The sequence below is a fragment of the Zeus faber genome (assembly GCF_960531495.2).
Source record: "Zeus faber genome assembly, chromosome: 3".
NCBI classification, from domain to species: Eukaryota; Metazoa; Chordata; class Actinopteri; order Zeiformes; family Zeidae; genus Zeus; species Zeus faber.
In genome coordinates this window covers 1,302,822-1,326,736 of record NC_137190.1, presented here as the reverse complement: position 1 = coordinate 1,326,736, position 23,915 = coordinate 1,302,822, and the positions used below count along the sequence as shown (strand labels likewise).

At 44.4% G+C, this 23,915-nt stretch overlaps 2 protein-coding genes across 2 annotated transcripts; both read right to left on the bottom strand.

Moving 5' to 3' along the window:
• Window positions 1-199: 199 nt before the first annotated feature.
• On the bottom strand, window positions 200-11,249 carry fah (fumarylacetoacetate hydrolase (fumarylacetoacetase)). Its single transcript, XM_079997548.1, has 14 exons — window positions 11,148-11,249; window positions 10,917-11,027; window positions 10,012-10,133; window positions 6,947-6,996; window positions 6,209-6,299; window positions 5,829-5,926; window positions 5,696-5,748; window positions 5,127-5,226; window positions 3,309-3,439; window positions 2,782-2,857; window positions 2,474-2,520; window positions 2,042-2,143; window positions 1,541-1,658; window positions 200-779 (listed from the first exon to the last, which is right to left on the bottom strand). The coding sequence occupies exons 1-14, from the start codon at window positions 11,229-11,231 to the stop codon at window positions 703-705; spliced, it is 1,260 nt and encodes a 419-aa protein (XP_079853674.1). The 5' UTR covers window positions 11,232-11,249; the 3' UTR covers window positions 200-702.
• A 1,782-nt stretch (window positions 11,250-13,031) lies between these two features.
• Window positions 13,032-22,558, bottom strand: zfand6 (zinc finger, AN1-type domain 6; the record flags this gene model as incomplete). The annotated part of the gene is made up of 7 exons (XM_079997940.1): window positions 13,032-13,180; window positions 14,399-14,491; window positions 16,887-16,997; window positions 18,301-18,417; window positions 19,654-19,742; window positions 21,626-21,731; window positions 22,408-22,558. 7 exons carry the CDS (start codon window positions 22,556-22,558, stop codon window positions 13,032-13,034), a joined length of 816 nt encoding a protein of 271 aa, XP_079854066.1.
• Between the last annotated feature and the right edge of the window lie 1,357 nt (window positions 22,559-23,915).

Genomic DNA, 23,915 nt, shown 5'->3' with positions numbered 1-23,915 from the left:
GGAACAGTTCATCAAAGTGATCTGTTCCAGTTATTATTCTGCTGATCCTCTGAAACTCAAACAGGCTCAGGACAAATATTATAGAATTATCAATAATTTTGCAGGAGGCAGATTATGTCAGAAATATAAAAAAGGACTTTTGTGAGATCTAGTGGAGACTCAGTTCTAGAGGAGTGATGAAAAAACTACAACCAAAAAAACACAATGCAGATTAAAAGTTTCACATTAGTTTTCTCTGTAATTCAGGAGCCAAACACAACAGGAAGTAACACTGAGTTTGGTAACACTTTGACAGGAAGTGACCTTTAGGGAATAACGTTAAATCGACGGGTCAGATGAGGGAACGCTCCAAAATGACAAAAACATGGAAGATGGGACGGTGTGTGTGTGTGTGTGTGTGTGTGTGTGTGTGTGTGACCTGAGGTTAAAGGTCGTGAAATAACCAGTTTAATGAAATGATTAGTTCCAGTTTGGCTTCATACAGTATTTTGAATATGCGCATGTGATGAAAACACCTTTTGATGTGATTATTAAAAAGAGCATTTAATACAAGTCAAAACTGCTTTGTTTACACTGTGTTGATCTGAACATAAACATCAGTGTGTTTGAGGCTGCAGTGAGTTTTCATGTTCTGAGCTGTGGTGGTTTTACTGGAGCTCCAGACTGGGACCCGGATCAACTGGACCCTGGTTGTGGTTCTGGTCAGGGCTGCAGCGCCGGCAGGATGGTACCAACACACGTGCCGAAGCCGACCCGGTACCCAGCTCCTTGGCAGAACCCTGAGAGAAACAAAGTATTTATTACTTTATTTACTAAAAAACTATTTTCACAAACAAGACGTAGAAACGGACAACAGCACCTGGAACAATGTGTATGAAGTGGTGGAAAGTAATGAAGTACATTTTTAAGTATCTGTACTAACGTGTACTCAGTTTCAGAGACTTGACTTTCACGCCACTACATCTCAAAGCAAATATCTGTACTTTTTAAAGTAAACATCAAATCATGGTCTGGATCATAAATTATCCATCAGCTCTAGATTGTAAATCTCTGACTCACCTTTAGTCATTTATGATGCACGAGCATCATCAGAAGAATACAACAGGTTCAGTCGAACTTTAAGAAGTACTATAGACTTAGTTATGTCAGGACACTGGCTATAAGTACTTTTAATACTTAAAGTACATTTATATACTCTTACTCAAGTAGAAATGTCAATTTGTACTTTGCGGCAGGGTATTGGCACTTTAACTGCAGTAGGAGCTCAGAGTACTTCTTCCACCGTGTGTGACATCATCAGCTCTGACAGGAAGCAGCAAGTTTGAGTCCAATGTCAGGGTTTGGAGATTGAATCCTGTGTGTTCTGCAGCAAAATGCTCTCTCTCTCTCTCTCTCTCTCTCTCTCTCTCTCTCTCTCTCTCATCTCTCTCTCTCTCTCCTCTCTCTCTCTCTCTCTCTCTCTCTCTCTCTCTCTCTCTCTCTCTCTCTCTCTCTCTCCTCTCTCTCTCTCTCTCTCTCTCTCTCTCTCTCTCTCTCTCACCTGTGATGGTCACTTGGTCTCCGTCTTTCAGGAACGTTCTGGATTCTCCGTCTCCGAGTGGAATGGACTTGGATCCTCTCCAGGAGAGTTCCAGCAGGGAGCCGAAACTCTGAGGGTCCTTACCACATACACACTTTATATTTATACACACAACATTTATATATAAATGTTGATATGTTTTTAAGTACTATGTTTAGACATTTGTCTGTATTTTAGTCTATATCCTCATTTATACATCTATTTTCAAATTGCCTTTATTATACTTAACCATCACCATTTAACTGTGTATATATTTTTTCATAGCAATGTTTAAATATTATATTCTGGGCTATCTTCACTGAGATAAATAAATAAATAAATAATCTTTAATAAAACGTTTTTATTTTTCTTCGACATCTTCGTTTATGTTTTTCATTTGCTTTGGATACACAAACATGTGACAAACCCTGTAGATAGACAGACAGACAGACAGACAGACAGACAGACAGACAGGTGTCTCACTGGTCCACTAATGGTCCCGGATGCCAGCAGGTCTCCTGGGCGTGTGTTGCAGCCGTTCACAGTGTGATGAGCCAACTGCTGCTTCATGGTCCAGTACATGTACTAGAGAGGGTTAGGGTTAGGCGACACGCCCGAGGCCGTAAATTAACATCAACAGCCAGAAATCTCCATTTTCAAGATAAAACATTTACTTTCTTCTGTATTGAATCTATGGTTTGGGTCAATATCTTGACCAAAAGATAATTTGAGAGTATTTGATTGTTTAAATTAAGATGTTTTCTATGATAGAAAATGATGACCAGTTTATGATTCTGACTTTTATATAATATATTTAGAATGACTGTTGGGATGTAGATCCAGGTTGTCACAGTGATTTGGGCTCCTGTTCTAATAATCTCCTGTTCTCATCTGGGGGAGGCACAGCACCCTTACCTTGAAGTTGGAGCTGCAGATAGAGGCTGCCTCCGTCATGCCCTCCCCTGAACACAACACACACACACACACGTTCATACATCACATCATAAAATCATAATACACAGTGCAAGTGGTACAGACACTGTGCCTGGAGCACGGGGGGATGTGGATACAAAAAAAGAGAGAATGAGGTCGAGAGAGCGAGACATCAGATGGGAGTCATGGGAGTTCATTATCATGAACGGCCGCAGGGCTTCTGACACGCTGTGTGTGTGTGTGTGTGTGTGTGTGTGTGTGTGTGTGTGTGTGTGTGTGTGTGTGCGCACCTTTCAGGGAGACAGACAGGTTGATGTTGAAGGTGTAGGGGTCGTGGTGTCTCAGATAGGGGAGGGGCTCTGGGTCCTGAATAAAACAACATTTAATCAAACATCTCTGTCGTGTCAGTCAGCACCTTCACTGCTTTGGGACAAGACAAGACATTATTACTTTATTAAATCACCTGAGGAAACTGAACCATGAGACAGGAACTCCTTCTCTCCACAGGAAGTTGTTTTCAAACTAGCTTTGATTTCTCAACAAGTTTCTATTGTCCTTTATGCTATTTGTCAATATTGAATTACTTTTTCATTATATATTAATAATATAATTAAAATTAATAATGAAATAATAACATTCATTATGATATGTAGAGATTTATTGATAAGTAAACATTGCCACACCCAACAGTAACGTTAATAACGTCATTATTTTAAATATGTAACTTGTTTTAGCCCAGTTCCAATAACTCTATCTTCTGGTGCTTTGTTGTTGGATTCAGTGTAAAGCCCTCGATCTTGTTGCTCTGGAGACGAACCTGCACCACATTGGGCTCAGCGAAGGGCAACAGAGCCTCCATGGGAACCACCCAGGGGGAGATGGTCGTCCCAAAGTTCTTCCCCAGGAAGGGACCGAGCGGGACGTACTCCCAGGACTGGATGTCCCGTGCTGTAGGAGACAGACACAGTGGACACATCACTACCAGCATCCGTTAGCAAACACCAGCACAGAGAATGTGATGGTGCAATTAATCCACATGCGTCTCAAAATTGGATTTCAGCATTATTAACGCTGGACGCCAATAAGCAAATCAGTGCATGATGAACATATACAAATTGACTGGGGCGGGGGGTGCATACATTCTACAGGGCAGTAGCAGGTTTTAATAGAAAAGTTTAAAGAATAACTCTAAATACCTTTTAACCTCTAAAGTATTAATTCTCCACTCTTGCTCTCTGAAGATCATCCAGCTGAAGATCTCTGATCTTCAGCTGGATGTATTGGACACATTTGTTCTTGGAACCAGGACGTGGTCCATCTCCCATCCAGACAAACTGCCTGGATCCTCACTACGCTGGAAAACTGTTTATTGATGTTGGGACGAGCTGCAGAAAAATGGAACTTCATCTAGTAACAGTCCACACCATTCTGTGAGGCCACAGAGGGTAACTTCTTGATATAAGGGAGGGAATTCATGTCCACAATAAGAGCAACAGAGCAGTGAGACCAAATTGAGACTAGATACTGGATACATCCTTGTTCGGTCCAACGCCCCCTACTGTGAAACAAACTGAACCGTTAGAGGAGACGCCACATTGGCCGGGCTGATCCAACCAGGAAATTAAAGAAAGGGTTTGCAATTTAAACAACTGCAAGAGGAGAGGAGGAGAGGGGTCATTAAGGTCTAAGTCTTCTTGTCCTGAGCTTCATTCTCCATCTTCAGAAGAACACAGAAGGAAAGAAAGAAACAGAACACTTCACGTACATCTATATTAACTCTTTGTGGCTCCTGGAAAAATAATTCTTGAACATCTCACACACAAATTGCAAATCCGCAACCAGGAGAAGAAATAAAATCCCTTGTAACCTACTGCGGTGGAAAGTGCTGCGTGCTGCATTTAAACATCAGCCTGAATAACAGCGAGTAAAGGCTGTAGCGCTCAGTGGATTAGACATTACATTAATATTTAACCAACCCCCTGGGGGTTTGGTTAAAGTTAAAGTCCTATCTGCATTGCAAGTCCAAAGTCCCCTCCTAAGAGACGAGGGGGCTCTTCCATTATCATGCTGCCTCCATTTATTTATACATATTTTTTCATTTTGATCCAAATTGTTCTGTGTGTTGAGGCTGCCCTCTAAGAGCTGACCCCTCTCCTCCTCCTAGAGAACCATTCTCCTGGACAGGAAAATGAATAATGTTGGTTGCCATCATGGTGATTCAATGTGATTTCAACATCAAGAAAAGTGTGTGTGTTAGATGGAACTCAGGTCCCTCTGTAATTGGGCATCTTGCTTCTAGCGGTAGCCATCTTTAACAAGCGTGCGAGAGAGAGCGAGCAAGCCACTCCAGTCTTTTCAGGAGTTTCAGTGAAATCAATAATAGATTTGACTTCACACGTTTTTGCCAGCGGGAACTTAAGCACTCTGCCATTTCATCTGAAGGCAAAATGTAAAGGAGTGTAGTCGGGAGGAGATGAGGAGGAGCTGCTTCTGTTTATCTTACAGCTGGACCAGTCTAATCTCTGTTCAGTCTGGGTGTTTGGAGTCTGCATTCCATGATACTGTAACTGTACATTAATATCATAGCATTTTAATATTAATGTTACTGCTCTTTTTCCCAGTAGGTCATACTCACCGCTCCAGTCGTTCATTAGCACCATGCCGAAGATGTGCTCGTGGGCTTTGTGGATGGGGATGGACTCTCCAAGAATATTCCCTTTTCCTACAAAGAAAGCCTGAAAAACAGATTCAAATAAATGTGGATATATAATGTGAGACTACAGTCTCACGGTGCATTCTGTTCATGGGTACCTATTTGTGAATAGATATCCGGTGGCAAACTGCAGAAATACTGGAGACGGAGCTAATGTAGCTCTGCTACTGCAAAAACTAACAGAACATTTACTTGATGATTTGACGGGTAAAGTGATAGTGAGTTTCCTCTGTTGTGGACTTGTGTTTCGAAAGGTCAACATGGCTGAGGCCACGATGTCACCAAGTTTAACTGAACACGAAACTTTGTGATCACATTTAAATCTGCAGCAGCGTAAAAGGTCGTCTGGTGGTCACATGACCCCACAGCGGGTTTGATTGATCGGTCTTTATTTCACACATTTATGAAACAATACATAAGAAACACAAGAAATAATCATTAAAATGTGACAAAATGAAAGAAAACATGCAGCACCAGATCTGTTTTAATACCATTTCCAGCTCAATGTCCAGCTGCCTGGAGGGTCCGAACACGGGGGGCAGAGCTGAGGGAAGGAGCAGGAGAAGAGTTCATCCCTCATTCTAAGCAGAAACGGAGTGACAGACAGGATGAACAGACTCTTACTCTGGTCGGGTCTCATCTGGCCCAAGGGTCTGCGGATGGGGGTCCCGGATACCACCACAGAGGAGGCCCTGCCATGGTAGCCCACCGGGAGCTGTAGCCTGGACATAGAAAGCAAAAGGTCAAAGCTAAACACCTAAATGTTGAATTTCATTGAATTGAAAGAGAGATTTCCAAACTGCCTCCAAAAATGTGATGTCTGTCTACACAGATAAGAACTATAATACCACTGTTTCACCATGATAGAAAAAAGTACTTTCATTAATGTGTAAGACCATAAGACCAAAAATGTTATGAGTTAAGAATTTAAAAAGAGATGTCCCAAATTGGGCCATTTTTTAAGTTGATCTGATGACTCTAACCCAGTAGCTTCCATATCGTACCAGTTTGGCATCAGGGCATTGTCCTTCCCCCGGAACATGGTGCCCACGTTTGTGGCATGGTCCCTGGAGGAGTAGAAGTCAGTGTAGTCTCCTAAGAACAGAGTTTTACACAGGATGCATGTGTTGTTAAACAGCGCCCCCTGGTGCTGAAACACCATGAATTTACTATTTGCTTCACATTGATTAAATTATTAAACCACATTATTAACCAGGTTTAGGTTTAATCTTTCAGGAAGAGCAGGAGGAACAGGATAAGCAGGAGAAAAGGGAAGAGCAGGAAGAACAAGAGGGACAGAAAGAGCAGGAGGAACAGAAAGAGCAGGAGGAACGGGAAGTGCAGGAGGAACGGGAAGTGCAGGAGGAACGGGAAGTGCAGGAGGAACGGGAAGGAGGAACAGGAAGGGCAAGAGGAACAGGAAGAGCAGGAGGAACAGGAAGAGCAGGATGAACACGAAGAGCAGGATGAACACGAAGAGCAGGAGGAACAGGAAAGGCAAGAGGAACAGGAAAGGCAAGAGGAACAGGAAAGGCAAGAGGAACAGGAAGGGCAGTAAGAGCAGGAAGAGCAGGAGGAACAGGAAGGGCAGGAGGAACAGGAAGGGCAGGAGGAACAGGAAGGGCAGGAGGAACAGGAAGGGCAGGAGGAACAGGAAGGGCAGGAGGAAAAGGAAGAGCGGGAGGAAAAGGAAACACGAAGAGCAGGAGGAACAGGAAACAGGAAGAGCAGGAAACACTCACCGATGTCGGCAGGAAGATGCATCGTGGCCGAACTCTGAGGAACAAACGCTCTGAAGAGTAGAACAAGGCGACACATTTTATTACATGCAACCAGTGTAGACTGGGAGGACGTTTCCAACAATCCCTCTAAACCAAAGCGACAATACTTCTTTCTGCAACAATTGCGCTGTTTTGACATTCAAGATTCAAGGGCTTTATTCGTCACATACATAGACATACTTTCATACATAGACATACTTTCATACATATATGCAGTGAAATGTCAATGCAACGCACCCAGTGATTACACACAATATGTTCTAGACTGAACACAGTAGCTACATAAGAATTTCTACTTGACTAACTGATTCCTACAATGTAACGCAGTAGGTCTAATACTAGAGAATAAAATATATAAAGAATAAAATAAAATAAAATAAGAACTCAAGGGTAATGCAGGGTGGGGGTACAAAATGGATAAAGGGAATAGGCTCATGTATATGGGATAGACTATTTATGTATATACAGATATGTGCATTAAAGTGGCATGTGAATAAAGTGAGGTAGTGTTTGTGAGATATACAGCACAGTATATAACAGTACGGCACAGCAATATGGTAACACCGAACAACCCAGAACAGTGACACAGTATGCGGTACAGTATGCTACATACAGTAAGGTAGTGGAACTTATGTGTGTGGCTCAGTGAGGACCCCTGGTGAGGTCAGCATTGACAGTTCTTATGTCTTGATGTAGAAACTGTTTCAGTCTCTCTGTTCTCGCTGTGTGACTGCGGAGGCGCTTGCTCGACCGCAGCAGCTGGAACAGTCCATTTATCGTGCATTGCAAATAGTATTGTTTTCATATCCTTTTTGCAGACAATGTAATAATAATAATAATAATATTAAATATAGCTGCAGGCACCAATACACGGGGTCCAGTTGAGTTGGTTGGGTGCTTTTTACAGTTTCTCGGCTTCTCTGAAACGCAGCACGATTTTCCGAGTTTACTTGAACGCAGCACGGGCTCCCCCCGGTCTGTTGTCTCCTGGTTGCTCGTCTTGTAGAGCAACCACTATGCGCTCTACACCACACAACCCTCCCGGCTTTAAAACAACCGTCTGTGTTTCCTGTAAAGCACAACTTGTCATTGTTAGAACTCAGTGTGTTGTCTGTGGAGATGCGCTCAGTGCCGGGTGATCGTTTGGTGCCGTGTCGGGCACCAAATTTATTTGTCACGTTTCTTACTTGGATAACATTTTCAATAAATTAAGTTTCTATACGGAAAACATTGTGGTATTTCTGTGCGTAATTACCATTGCATGGCATTTAATTTTTCCAACGCATCACTGAGTCGCGCATTTCAGTGTTTGAGCGACGCACTGAAGACATTTTGAGGATTTTTTTTTCTTTATTAATCCAGCAAAGTAATGTGAACCGGGTATTTAAAATATCAATCTAACAGATCCACTGACATCTACCCGGTAAGAAGCTATATAAATATACACGTAAAACTATAGTTATATATACTGTCTAACCACTACAGAGTGACAGAGTCCACAGTGAATCTCGTCTCCTTCATTTCTGAACCAGACGTGTGAGGTGTCAGTTAACCAAGTCCAACTGAATATTTCAGGTCAAAGCTGTTTGATTTTTCACTAATATCTGCTCCGTATGGGGATCGATTTGGAAGAAATTTAAACCACGAGATCATTGTGATATAGTGGTTAAAACAACACCTCAGATAATAATAATAACAATAAAGATAATAAAGATAATAATCATAATAATAATAATAATAATAAAGTCACTCCCTCCCTGAACCCATGTTTGTGGATGGAGACTGACTGGGAGTGAGGTGCCGACACGGCAGGAGTTTTTTTTTACTCAAACAAAAAGGCTCACTGGCCAAAACGTGAACATTAATCAGAAATAATTGATCCACTCAGAGTCTGTATTTGGGGTCGTGATCTGGTCGACAGGATCTCCTGCACCACGCCCTCCTCACTGCAAAAAAAACAACACATAAGAAAACTCTCCCAGCGACTATGACCAATCAGCAGCAACGAGCTGATCGGCCGAGTCAGAACAGCTGCACCGGTACGGGATGAATCCGGTTCAACCACGCCCCCTCATCTCCCACAGCGTCTCACTCGAAATCTTATCTTGTTCCATTCATTTTGGAACGTTGGCGTGTCAGTGACACGCGACGCTCCGGCTACTTCGTGTCAGGTTTTTTTTGTTCTGCTCAGTATGTTGATCGATTTGGATTAAACGTGAAGCGCAAGATTTCTGCGACCGAAGTCTGTCGGCTGTGCTCGTAGCTTCTGCGGTTGTTCTGTTCCAGATGGTTTTAGCCCCAAAAATACAGAGGAAAATAATCAAAACAATCAAGACTCATTTGGACTTGAATGATGAGGACACGTTCAGAACGTGTACCTCATGAATATTCGTACCTTGCCAAGAAAATAAATCCGCTACCTGCTCGTCTGGACTTTCTCTTCAAGTTTTTCGGAGAAGGTAAATAAAGTGATTTATTCTGGAAGACGCGACTCATTAAAACACTCGTGCAGCCACGTTATTGTCCTGTCATGATGATATAAAATAATGTCGGGAAAGGAGTTATTGCCTTCTTTGTCCCCAGTAAAACCAAACAGTAATGCCTGCTAAAATATGGATATTATTTGGGCTGATATTGACATTTATATTCGGATTTTGAAAAAAATGATTTAAAAAAGCTGCTCCACTGTCATCTCCGCTCTGCCTGCGTCTCTCAGGAGGGGTCTGTTGGGTTGGGGACTCCTCCTTTGGTGGATATACCGTATAAAACAGCTGTTTTGCTTCCAATTAAATCACGATGCCCATTCATGCAAAGAATAAATAAACATGCCTTATAAAAATGGCACCATGGACATCGACGGGCAGGTGGGGCATCCACCCTCCGCCTTCATGCTGCTTGTTCGTGAAGGGAACACCCCCCCCCCCACGAGACGAGACGATCATGCCGATCAATCGGCAGCAAAAATGTAATGAAACATCTGAAACAAACCCTCCATGGAGGACGGTCTAACATGGAGCAGGACCAACCTGCTGCGCAGAGCGGCGTTGTCCCTCAGGACGGGCTCGCTGGAGGACAGCAGGACCTGCAGCGTCCTCCGGGCCTCGGACCAGGCCAGGTGGCCCAGAGCCATGAAGCTGTTCAGGGTCGTCTGGAAGGAGGAACAGGAAGCACGTCAGACAGGAAGTTGGCAGGAAAATGGTTCACCACAAAATATGAGACGGAATGATTTGAATAAAACCTGATGTTTTTGCAGAGCAGTGTTCATTTCTTTTTAAATAATTTTCTCCTAAATATTAAGTCCATGGGAACTATTTTTATATATTTATTATATATTATTCTTTTTGAAAAATGGAAGTTATTGGAATAAAGACATAATGTATTTCCTCTTCCTCTCCTTCGTCAGGTGATTAGCTGAATAAACAAACATGTTACTAATACATATCATGTTGATAACAGCATGACTTTGTAGATTCCTCACCTTTGCGTGTGGTTTTATGTGGCGCTCCCTAGAGGAGGCCTGCCCCACTACCAGCCAAGCAGCTGTGACCCCTGGATGTGACCCTGGGTGGACTGACCCCAGGGATTCATGAAGTACAGCTTTCAGTACAGGAGGTACCAGTAGAGCTATCAGTGCTGCTATTACAGTACAGGAGGTATCAGTACAGGTATCATTACAGGAGGTATCAGTACTAGAATTACAGTACAGGAGGTATTAGTACTGGTATCAGTATTGGTATTGCTATTACAGTACAGGAGGTATCAGTACAGGTATCATTACAGGAGGTATCAGTACTAGAATTACAGTACAGGAGGTACTGGTACTGGTATCAGTATTGGTATTGGTATTACAGTACAGGAGGTATTAGTCCTGGTAGCAGTACTGGTATCGGTACCGGTGCCAGTACAACAGGGTGCTGGGGTGAGCTGGTACCTGGTTGAACACGTCCTGGTGCCTGCAGAGCTCTGGTCCAGTGAACAGGCCCCGGATCTCACTCAGGTCCAGGATCTGGTCCCCCAGGGCCACCCCGACCCGGTGCCGGGGCTGGAGGCAAACAAAGCAGTAACATCACATGGAGCCACTACTTCATTACTCTTTATGTTTCAAATGTTTCAAAAGTTGTTAGTTGGAAGAGTCTGAAGCGGGGCCCCGCGGGGTACTGACGCGGTCCGCGGTGCAGAACACGCCGTAGGGCAGGTTGTGGAGGGGGAAGTGGGAGTCCTGCGGCACCTGGATGAAGGACGCCATGTTGCCCGGACAGCGGAGCTGGAGCCTCTGCTCAGGACGGGGGAGAGCAGCGGCCAGCGCCAAGTCAGGCCCGCTGCCATTGGTCCGGCGGGCCACGCCCCTTCCCGGCGACCAATCACAACCCCCCTCTCGTCTACGCCCAACTGACTCGAACCTGGAGAATTGGCCCCGTCAGGAGAATCACTGGCTTCAAATGTGGGTTTGAGAAGAACTTTTCCCACTTTTCTACATCTTTAATGGACATGTTTCCAGAATGGCGTCGCTAGTTTTCCACCCGGAAGGTCCCGGCGCAGCGGCGCTAATCACGTCCAGATGCGGGATGCGACCGCTGCCATTGGGCCAGCTCAGGCACGCCCCCTTCTGGACAACCAATCACGCCCCTCCTCTCATAGCCACCCACACCTGGAGCATCTCGAGCTTGGAAATGACTCAGCAAAAATATTAAAATGATAAACTATCAAATACGATTTAAAAAAATTTGGATTTTTTTTTTTTAGAATCACAATTCTGACATAACTTCATGAACATTTCAGATGTTTTAATCTCAGAACACAACATTTTTCACAAGGAAAACACTTTTCAAACTACAAAAAAGTTTTTAGATGTTTAAGTGGTAAAAGGGAACAAAGTGTTGCTGAGCAAAACGTACGTTACTTCCTTTACAAACAGACTCAAGTAAAAAGTAGTGCATCGGGCTGACCGGGCTTTGGTCTCGGCGGATGGCAGCAGGGCCCCGGGACCCCAGGGCGGGGTCAGGGCGGGGTCACGGAGCTGGGTAGTGACGCTTTGCAGGGCATGATGAAAAAAAAAGGGCACAAAATACACTTCTAAACTATTTAAAACCAGAAATGAAAGTATGCATTAAAGAGTAACGAGAAAGGGAGGGGCAGGGCGGTGGCTTGGGGAGGGGGCAGGAGCGGGGAAGGTACGGTAAACCCAGGTCCGGGGTGGTGGTCGTGGTGGTTCTGAGGAAGGTGGCAGCTGGAGTAGGGGTGTGGCGGTGGTGGAGGTTGGAGAGGTGGGGGTGGTGGGACATGTTGTTTGGGGCTCTGGAGGTGGTGAGAGTGAAGCCGGTGAAGGTTGCGAGCCGAACAGTGCAGGACGCTGTTACAGTAGTTAAGTCCAGATGTTATGAATGCATGGATGAGTCTCGGCAGCAGAGAAGGACAGGGAGGGGCGGAGGCGGGCGGTGTCTTTGAGGTGGAGGAAGGGGCATGAACGAGAGGGAGAGATGCCAATTGCCTAAAACCATGATAACAATTACATTTTCCCCAGCCGCAAATAGTGACATTTCTTTTAATTTAATCATAGTTAAAACAGTAAATAAACATTAATACAGCAATCCCATTCATTCATTCATTCATTCATTCATTCATTCATTCATTCATTCATTCATTCATTCATTCGTTCAGTGATAACAGCAGCAGCATGAACAGCATGATACTTCACTCAAACCAGATATACCTCTTTTTTCAAATACATTTGAATATTTAACAAGGCTACATACATTAAAAATTATTTCAGGAAACTAAAGATTCATTACGGGCTTTACACACATTTAGTTTAATTAGTTAGGAAAGAAAAGCGGAGCCCTTCATGGAGAACTACCTTAAAAGACCTAAAACCAACAGAGCTTGACTATTTCGTTTTTTAGACTCTTCAATAGTTTAAAAAAGAGGAAAACAAATGAACTGTAGATGAACTGTGGAAATAAAACTTCCTGAGGAGACTTTTCGAGTAGCATGCTTTTTTTAAGGGTCAGAGAATAAACAGTGTTTTTGGAGCGCGGCCCTCGGGAGCTCAGATCTTGGGGACTTTCTCTCCGACCACGACAGGATTCTCTCTTCGGATCCTTGCCGCTGCGTCCGCTCGGTAGTCAAAGGTGCAGTTGTGCATGTCAGAGTAGCGGTGGGTGCTGCAGAACATGTTGCCGCATCTGCAGTCAAACCCTGCAACACATATTGGGTCGCATTAAGGAAAGTGTAGAGTGTTGTACCTCTGGGTGTAGCATAATGTTCCTCTTGGTGTAGGGTATTGTAACTCTGGGTATGGGGTATCATACACTTAGGCGTAGCATAATGTATCTCTGGGTGTAGCACAGTGTACCTCTGGGTGTAGTGTAATGTACCTCTGGATGTAGTGTAATGTAGCTCTGGGTGTAGTGTAATGTACCTCTAGGTGTAGCTTAGTGTACCTCTGGGTGTAGCATAATGTACCTCTGGGTGTAGTGTAGCGTAATTTACCTCTGGGTGTAGTGCAATGTACTTCTGGGTGTAGCGTAATGTACCTTTGGGTGTAGTGTATTGTACCTCTGGGTGAAACCTAGTGTACCTCTGGGTGTAGCGTAGTGTACCTCTGGGTGTAGTGTAATGTACCTCTGACTGAAACTTAGTGTACCTCTGGGTGTAGCATAGTGTACTTCTGGGTGTAGCTTAGTGTACCTCTGAGTGTAATGTAGTGTACCTCTGGGTGTAGCTTAGAGTACCTCTGGGTGTAGGGTAGTGTACCTCTGGGTGTAGCTTAGTGTACCTCTGGGTATAGCTTAGTGTACCTCTGGGTGTAGCTTAGCGTACCTCTGGGTGTAGCTTAGCGTACCTCTGGGTGTAGCTTAGTGTACCTCTGGGTGTAGCTTAGTGTACCTCTGGGTGTAGGGTAGTGTACCTCAGGGTGTAGGGTAGTGTACCTCTGGGTGTAGCTTAGTGTACCTCTGGGTGTAGGGTAGTGTACCTCTGTGTGTAGCTTAGTGTACCTCTCGATGTAGGGTAGTGTACCTCTGGGTGTAGGGTAGTGTACCTCTGGGTGTAGCTTAGTGTACCTCTGGGTGTAGGGTAGTGTACCTCTGGGTGTAGCTTAGTGTACCTCTGGATGTAGGGTAGTGTACCTCTGAGTGTAGCTTAGTGTACCTCTGGGTGTAGGGTAGTGTACCTCTGGGTGTAGGGTAGTGTACCTCTGGGTGTAGGGTAGTGTACCTCTGGGTGTAGCTTAGTGTACCTCTGGGTGTAGGGTAGTGTACCTCTGGGTGTAGCTTAGTGTACCTCTGGATGTAGGGTAGTGTACCTCTGAGTGTAGCTTAGTGTACCTCTGGGTGTAGGGTAGTGTACCTCTGGGTGTAGGGTAGTGTACCTCTGGGTGTAGGGTAGTGTACCTCTGGGTGTAGCGTCATGTACCTGTGAGGCCGGTTTTCTTGTGGCAGGTGAAGCAGCGACTCTTCTTGGCTTTGGGTTTCTGGGCATCGTCGGGCTGGGCTGAGTCCTCAGACGCTGCAGACGGAGGCAGCGTTTGAGAGACGAGCAACAGCTTCAACACATTTTCACATGAAGTGTTTCTTGAAAGACCATGACGTGTTTTAAGGGACTCAGATCGGTGGTTTATATACGCAGGCGGTTCTATCGGAATGAAATGAACTTTGTACTTTATCACTTCGAATGGACCTCGTGGTGGCTAACTCATAAATCGCCCAAATAATCAGGTGTCCCCACCAAGGGGTCTAAAGCAAGGCACCGAGCCCAGTTCTAGACCCTCAGCTTCCCACAGAACTGAGAAATGAGGTTTCCCTTCTCGGCTGTATGTCTGTAGTACAAAGACAGGGTCTCTCTCCTTCCTTCAACCGATTGGAATGGTTTGTGTCACTGTGTTTCCCAAAAAGAGTACGGAGAAAAAAACTAAGAATTGTAGCCAAGCACAGACAATGTTGTGGCTCAAAGTCCATCTCCAGAAACCTTGATGTTCCTGTGTCCACCTTGTACAATGTCATCAAGAGCTTTGAAGTTCCATGATGCCTCCCTGGATGTGGCCACAAGAGAAAAGTGGATCAAAGATTACAGTGAAGGATCGTTGGGTGGAGCAAGAACCTTAGACAACAGCAAAACAGACGCAACATGATCTTCAGACACAAGTGATAACTGTTTTCAAGTGGCATCAGCCAACGGAGACCCAGGAGGTCCCGCCAAGAGCGACCCCACGGTGGGAGTTTCCCAAAACACACCCGACCTGTGGACAGGTGAGACCAAAATTGAGCTTTTTTGGTAAACCACATCAAGGCTATGTTTACAGAAAAGTGAAGCCTTCAAAGAAAACAACACTGGCCCAGCAATCAAACATGAAAATAGGTTCAGGATGTTTTTCTGCCTCTGGTATTGAGTGCCTAAAAGCTGGGCACGGCATCATGAAACCAGGAGGTGACGAAGGAATTTCGGATCAATGATCAAACCAGTCGATCACTCATCCAAGATTGAGCAGCTCTGAAAGCTACATCTCCGTGGAAGCTCCTGTGTCCTCCAGTACGACAACGATCCAAAAGCAAGATGGCTCAAAACGAAACGCTGGACTGGTTTCAAGTGGCCAGTATGAGTCCAGATCTACACCACATTACATTCTTGTGGAGGGATCTGAAAACACAAGTTACCACCCTCCAAATCTGAGAGAACTGGAGTTTACAAAGCAGTGTGTCCCAAGCTACCAGCGGAGAGGTGTCGGAAGGCTGTGAAGTTTCTGTGCCATTAACAGTGAAATACAGAGTAAATAAACTGTGTCTGACGTCGAACTTCGCAAAGAGGCCTGAGGCAAGTGGACGAGGAAAAGGGTGAAAAGCACAAGACTCCATTTTCAGAGACAAAGGTTTCAGGGAATAACACAAAGGCAGCGTGGTAGAGTGAATGAAAGCAATAGTACAGGAAAATCCCAGACAGACAGACAGACAGACAGACAGGCAGACAGGCAGACAGACAGACAGACAGACAGCCTAAGAACGACTCAAAGCAACGCAAAAGCAAATGAGTTTACAGGAGTATTAGTCCTAGACAAGACGTAACACGATGGAACTCCACACTCATAATGCTGAAGACATATTTGGAAATGAAAGGTGCAATAATCTCCACTCTGGCACTTGTCAACCCCATCAACACCTCAACATCTGATCAATAGAGATGATTCAGGTGATGTGTGTCATCCTTCAACCCTTTCAGGATGTTATGGTGGAATTCAGTGCAGAAAGGTGAGGTTTTAGTGACTGCAGGTGTTTGTTAACAGAAACCCAACTAGCACCACGATCCTGAGTAGTTAGTCAATTGTGGAAGTAAATTCCCTCGTGGGGGTTGTGCCCATAAGTGTTGTCAAGTCAGAGCAAGTTGCCTGGAGGTTTGGAAAGATGATCGCTGATGCAGTGGGATGATCGGTTGCTGGGGCAAAAAAGACATTTTGCAGGTAGGTATAGGTCACTTCTTCCATTTTTTTGTTACAAATTTGTGACTTCATTCAAAGTCACCGTGACAGCCAAAAGTCTACAACATCAGTGTAACATAAAGAAGGCAGGACGTGGATCACATTAGCGGGAGCCTTCCAAACCAGAGGTGCCTCAGCCGATGCTGTGACAGAGGTCAAGTCCTACACTGCAGAGGCTCCCCGACCTTGAATCTCTGAAACACTACAACGGTGGACCCGACAGGGTTTGTATGAAAGACTCGCTCCTGTGAGTTAGACAGAGCATCAGACAGCCGCTCTTTTTGAATGCAAATTGAACATTTTTGCAAAACCAGGCTCGAGCCTTTTGATTGGAGGTTGTGCTGTGAGACTGTACATCACCACTCCCCTCTCGTGGTACATGACAGCTTTCATCTCGTAGACCATAAAAGATGGCGGCACAAATAAAGCACTCACCCTTCTCTCCGTCTACACTTTGAGTTGTCTTTTTCAGCTTCTTCTTGCTGCTCCTCTCTAGTCCTGAGCTACCTGCTGCTGAACTCTCCTCTCTCTGCTCGCTGCCTCCTGCTGCAGCACAATGACACCATGGAAAGATCAGTTCTGAGGTGACTGCTGTACCGCTGGGACATCACACTGCTTTGGTCTACGCTGGTGGTAAATAAATAAGCAGCACAATAGGGAGGGTGTACACCTCGGGCTGTACCACGGCACAATAGACTCGGTTTTCTGCTTATAGCTGTGTGAACATCCATGAGCGGGTCCCTTCCAGACCAGAAGTGTTTCTGATGCCGTCACGGAGGCCAGGTCTTGCATTGTAAAGGCTCCCTCTGTCGTGGAATAATATCCCTCCGACAGCGTTCAGTATCAGAATAACATTTATTCACAAAGATCAAATTAGCAAACTAATTTGTAATCAACAATTAAGCTGTGAGAAATAAGTTGTAACTTTCCTGCCATTATTATGCATTCAAAGAGACAAAAGTATTTTGACCGGGAAACACTGAATGATTGGACAGATGTTTCTCTGAACTGAAGGAAAACTCACGGTGAGGTCAATGGAAACAAGGGCAAAGCAAACCCTGATGATGACAGTTCCTGTGACCTCGTCTGGTCGCACTCTGACCTCATAGATCTCTTTGACCGTCTGTTACAGCAAGATCAACACAATAGTGGTTGAAGGTTCAAAGCCGGCTGTTGCCTTCAAGAACGATTACATTCTAACCCTAATATTCCACACCTCCCTCCACCCTGGGACCCACTTTGTGAAAACAGGAAGGCTTTGTACAAAAGACTCTGCTGCAACTTGATTGATCTAAAAGTTTTCTCAAAGTCAGGACAGCGTCTGAGCAGAAGCAGCATTAGTGCAAATACAGTTGATCTTCTATGAAAAAAACATGAAAGTTGCATTTTAATTCATTTGATTTGTTACTCTGACTTAGGGTGTAGCTAACATAACTGCTGTATTGAAATTTGTTTTGCCATTTACAGTATTTTTACTCTGCTTTATTTTGTGTGGTGACTTGAAAACCTCTGCCATCTGTTTTACTCTGAATAACTGATCTAATTGTTTTGGACACGGTGTGTAAAGCACTACAATGGTAATGGTAAAGGTTGTTTTGTTTGTTGATTAAAGTACAAGATATATGTTTCCAATTAAAATCATTTACAATATGACACACAATACACATTGAAGTATTTGTTACATAAACACGCAAATAAGTATCTGAACTAGCGACCAAGCTGACCACTGGAGTAGAAACTGAGTAGAAGAGCAAGTCTCAATCTGGTGCGTCTCTCAAGGGTTTGGTGCCACTGCCGTGTCCAGTTCAGTCGTTGGATTGGAGATTGTTCGGTTACGCAAATCACTCACCCTTCTTTTTCAGCTTCCTCTTACTGGAACGGGAGCTCCTCTCTAGCCCCGAGCTCTGGCTGCCTGACCCTGAGCTACACGATGCTGAACCCTCATCTCTCTGCTCGCTGCCTCCTGCTGCAGCAGAACGACACCATGGAAGGATCAGCTGTGAGGTAACCAGCGCTGGGACATCACAATGCTTTGCTCTATGTTGATGGTAAATAAATAAGCAGTAGAAGGCTCTAAACAGGGAAGGGTGTGAACAGACTGAGGGTCTGTACCACAGCACAATAGACTGTGTCGGAGGAATGAGCAGCATCACATGGGTTCAGAGGAACGAGAAGGAAGGAAACGTCTCAAGCCCCTGTGCATCGTATCAGAAAAAGCTGATGTTGATATCTCTGCTTGGCCCGACAACAAAAGCCACGCCAACACAAGTTGCGAGATCAACTTAACAACGATACTGCCTGTCCTTCTTATGGGCCCTTAAACTTTCATCATCTGTCTGCATGCGCTGAGGTCCTGGTCATTCTTGTGGAGATGATCACCGGTGGTCTCACTTTCTGATTCAGTCCAGATTCCAACCCGTTCTCCAGCGGAGCATTCGGTGAAGGCTGTTCTCGAGATATTACAACACTTTGCTGTCCGTCTGTATGCAGAGCTATCCGGTGTCGAGTGAGACTGTCTCATGTGGGACCACAGGTTTGCATTTCTCTTGAGGCTTTGTGCCGACCTCCTGCCAGTGCTTCCTACACTCCTTCGGGTTTATAAACTTGAACACTGACTTGGTTTTCCAAAGTCACGTTGTCATTCGCTTCAGTATTCTTAGTATTCTTGTTTTGATCACAGCGAGCTTCTGTAGCAGTTTGGAACAATCGGAATCTTTTAAGTTTCGTCCATTAGCATTGCCATCAGGCAATGCTAATGGACTGGAAATAGTTTTCCAAAATAAGACAATGCACCCTATGGTTGCTTTTAGAAATAGTCATTCCTATGACCCAGTTGCTGGAAGAAGTCCCGGTTCACATTTTGAGCAGTGCGGCAGGAAAAAAGTGATGAAGTAAGCTAAAATAGAAAGCAAAGCGAAGCAGAGAGCAAAGAAAGTACATGTACGTGGACCGTGCGGAGGTGGAAGTGAAATCAGAACCTTTATGGTTCAGTTTAGACCCTCACAGCAATAAGGAAAAGAGAGGCTGCTCTCTTGGAAGTAGAACTGTAGTGGTAGTAGTACTGAGGCTGTAGTACTGTAGTCAAAGTTGTACTGACAACAACAGACCTGTGGCTGACTGGAACAGACGGATCCAACAGTGGTGATCCATTGGTGGTGGTGTATTTAAATGTTTCTCTTCAGAGATGTGTTAAAAAACCTACCAGTGCTCTCCAGGTCGTCTGTCCTCAGGGAGCCTTCGGCCCCCAAGGCGCTCTGCACTTCTGGGATGGGGCTTGAGGAGGTTGCATCACTAAAAAAAACACCAAATGAAGACATCACTGCTTTGGATTACAACACATTCAATAGAGGCTGGATATCCAGATTTCAGACTTTGATGGTATAAACTATATTGAGGTGGGAGGGAGTGATCCAGAATCAGATGGGATGCAGGCTCAGGTGGATCCAGGATCTCCTTTTGATTGTAATACTAGAAATGTGTTGTGAAAAATATGGTGAATACTGGGCTTCTACACACTTATACTCTAAAAGTAGAAATGTGTCTCCTTTGAGGCGTCGACCTGGAGGTCCCCTGGCTCTGCAGGACCTCAGGGATCTGCTGAGAGATGGAACATGTGGACGGTCAGATTCCTGAACCTCCTGCCAAAACCACCCCAATCCTCCTCAGGAATTTGGATCTGGTTTTAGGAAGACACACTTCTAGCACCATCCACAGGATCAACAACAGGACGTGTGAAATCATTTCTGAGATCAAAGCCTGAATTGATTTTCCGCCCCGTTCCCTTCACACAGGAACGACGTTGGATCTCAGCAACAGAGAAATGGCCTTCAACTCCATTACCGTCTACCACTAAATAATGCACAAACAGAAGCCTGAGTGTTGATCGTTAATCAATAAATAGTTGGTTTGGTTGCAACTTGGTAAAGTCCTCGATTTATTCTCATGTGAGAGGAGTGTTTTATTGATCTCCTTTTTCTTAAATATTAATACAACATCCTACATGGCACTGTGAAAGCAAATCTCAAGATTCAAGATTTTTATTTGTCACATATATATACATACTTTCATACATATATGCAGTGAAATGTAATAACTGCATATATGTATGAAAGTATGTATATGTGTGAAATAAAAATCTTGAATCTTGAATCTTGAGATTTGCTTTCACAGTGCCATGTAGGATGTTGTATTAATATTTAAGAAAAAGGAGATCAATAAAACACTCCTCTCACATGAGAATAAATCGAGGACTTTACCAAGTTGCAACCAAACCAACTATTTATTACATTACATTACATTTAGTCATTGAGCAGACGCTTTTATCCAAAGCGACTTACAATTGTTCAAACAACGACGGACGCAGCCATCAGGAGCAATTGGGGGTTAAGTGTCTTGCTCAAGGACACTACAGCATGCTAGCAGGAGGAGCCTGGGATCCAACCAGCAACCTTTAGATTACTAGACCACCAGCTCTATTTATTGATTAACGATAAACACTCAGGCTTCTGTTTGTGCATTATCAAATCTTAAGCCACATTTAACCAACCAAGGATAAAGCATCATCTTAAGCTAGTAAGCTTTCATTAATATAATATAATATAATATAATGTAATATCCATTCAGCCTGTCACTGGAACACAGTGTACAGTGTCAAATGTTATGTTAACAGAGGGGCTGCAAGAGACCGACGCCCTCTAGTGGCAGTATTCTGTAACTTCCTCATTCCTAGAGAACCTAAAGAGCAAAAAGCTGCCAATTATCCAAGGAAGCAACCTCTAACCTCCTTCTCCAGTTGGTTCAGTGACTCCTCTATTCACAGTCTTCCAGGAGATGGGCCGTCGTGGAGGACAATCCACGGTCCTTTCCCCTCGTCACTACTCACATGTAGTACACAGCATGCAGTATGCAGCATGTAGTACACAGCATGCAGTATGCAGCATGTAGTACACAGCATGCAGTATGCAGCATGTAGTACACCACGCCGGACACAGGGAGTGTTCAGCCGTGAAAGAGCCCGAGTGGATTATTAACATTATGTGAAACAACATTCTGACTGTGGAAACAGGAGAGGGAGCAAACTCCATTATTTCAAATCTTTTCCACCGGACCTCGAGGTGAGGAAGGCCGACCAGATAGCAACTTGACAGAGGAACATCACAGACGAAGCTCGGTACCTGTGCTGTGTGGGTTCTGGGTCTGGTCGGGATGCTGGTTCTGGAGAAGCAGCGGTGCTGCAGTCAGTTCGCTGCAGAGACTCTGGGACGTCAGCGGAGGACAACTCTGAAACACACAAATATCAAATTTTCACCCAATGTTGTGCAGGTCAGCTCAGAAGGAGGAGGAGGAGGAGGAGAACCTTCTTCATTGATATGATTCTATATTGATATATTACTTGTGACAACAAAACCATATGTGCTTTAGGATAGCGACTGTTCTTTCAGTAAAGCCCCTGGGTGAAATATCACAACAACCACTTTGAGCTCTCTTTCAAAGACTACATTTACATTGTCAGTGCATCCTATTGTTTAAACTCGTAATTCTATTGGATGGATAATGACAAGTTATCTCTTGAACCTAAAGTTGATAATGTGTTAATAGATGTGGGAATTTGGTCATGCTTGGGTCCATTTTGGCCAACTTTCCACTTGAGCTCATCTCTCTCACTTATTTTTTATTTGGGCTTTGCAGGGTTAAATAGAGACTTGCATACAGCACAGAAGCACTTGGCTGTGATGTCATCTGAAGATCACATCTCAGAAATAGTTTTTGGGGAGTTACCACTGAAGGTTATTGCATGTGGTGTCGGGCCGAGTCCAAAACTGAAAATCACCAAACCTAATGAACTAATGTCCGTACTGGTGATGAATATGTATTAAAAAAAATACATTTATTGAATTGTTGATCTATATATGTGCTTTATATGCTTGATACATCAGTCCCCTCCTGGTTCTCGTACCTGGAGGGGTGACCCTCCCGCCGGCATTCCGCCGCTGCAGGGAGTCTCTGTAGCACACCGAGCACATGCCGTTGTGGCGGGCGCTGCCGTAGAAGCCGCAGCCGGTGGTGCAGAGCAGGGGGGCTTGGGTCTGGTTGGTCTCCCGGGCCATGTCCCTCCTGCAGGACACAAACAGGTCAACCTCACCGTGTCAACTCTGTCCTAAATTCTCATCCTACTATTGGTCATAGGGGTAGAAGCATTTAATCACCTTTGTTAACCAGGAAACTACTCCTCCTATCTCCAGGAGGATTTAGGAGAAGTCGAGAGCTGTCCTACCCCTTCTTCTCTTTCGGCATTTATCTCCCAGTTTTTTATAGGGGGAGAGTGGTGACGTCACAAAGACATCACAGCACGCTGCCTCCCGGATGCTGCAGCTATCAAGTGGGCGGGGCCATGTGGGGAATTCCCCTTAATATGTTTACGTGTGTTTATATGATGACTGGGTTCGTAATGACAGACAGACAACGATTAGACGATTCCGTACTTGACCTTTTAAGAAACCTCTCAGGTAAAGTTTGTAACTGCTCCAAAACTACAACTTCTACCGACTAGATTTCCGCACTTTGGGAGAGGGAACAAAATTTTGCACATTTTGATGTATACCGTGTGTGTGTGTGTTTCCACTGTGTGGGGGCCGCCGCGAGTTAGAAATGTGGTCCAATATGGCGTCATTTCTTGACTGCACTACTTTCCCAAAGGAAACCTCTTGGGCACAATTTCTAGAACATTTTGGAAACCGCTGGCCAATACATTCTAGCCCTTCAGGATCCAGCTGGACCGTAAGAAACCTGAACAACTGGACCAAAGAACACTGGAGCATAAGAACCTCGCACTATGGCAAGGGGCAGACTTCTACCTCCTTTAAGTTTTTTCTTTCTTCATCTTTAAATTCACCAAAACCACCGCGGAACCATGGAATGACTCTGCACCCCAAGTGGCATGGAATGACAGAGAAGTAAAAGGGTATTCTGACAACAATGTTCTGGGACATGTTCTCCGATGGTTATTACGTAGGGATGGACAATATGGGCAAAGATGTTATAACAATATGTTTTTTTTATATTGATCAATCTCGACAATTATCACAATGTATATTTTACAATAATGCTCAATTTGCAGTTTGAAGTATATTCTTATGGCTTAACTTTAAACACTGAATAAATAAAATAGAGATGTAAACAAAAAATGTTGATAAATAAAATAAATAATTAATATTATATACAATTAAATATATAATATAATCATCGTTGTCTTCTGAAAGCAGTCCAAAAAGTTCCAGAATATGTGCTCTGTGATTATATGCGTGGCCGTTTGGAGCGGACCTAGGGACTTTCTCAGAGCAGACGTCACTGAAAATGGCGGATTGTGGACGGGGGCCACGCAGGGCTGGGGTGGGGAGGAGGGGGAGTTCCAGTTCAAATTGGGTGTTTCTGGAAGACCCGCCACGTCAGCTCCGGGGTGCGTCA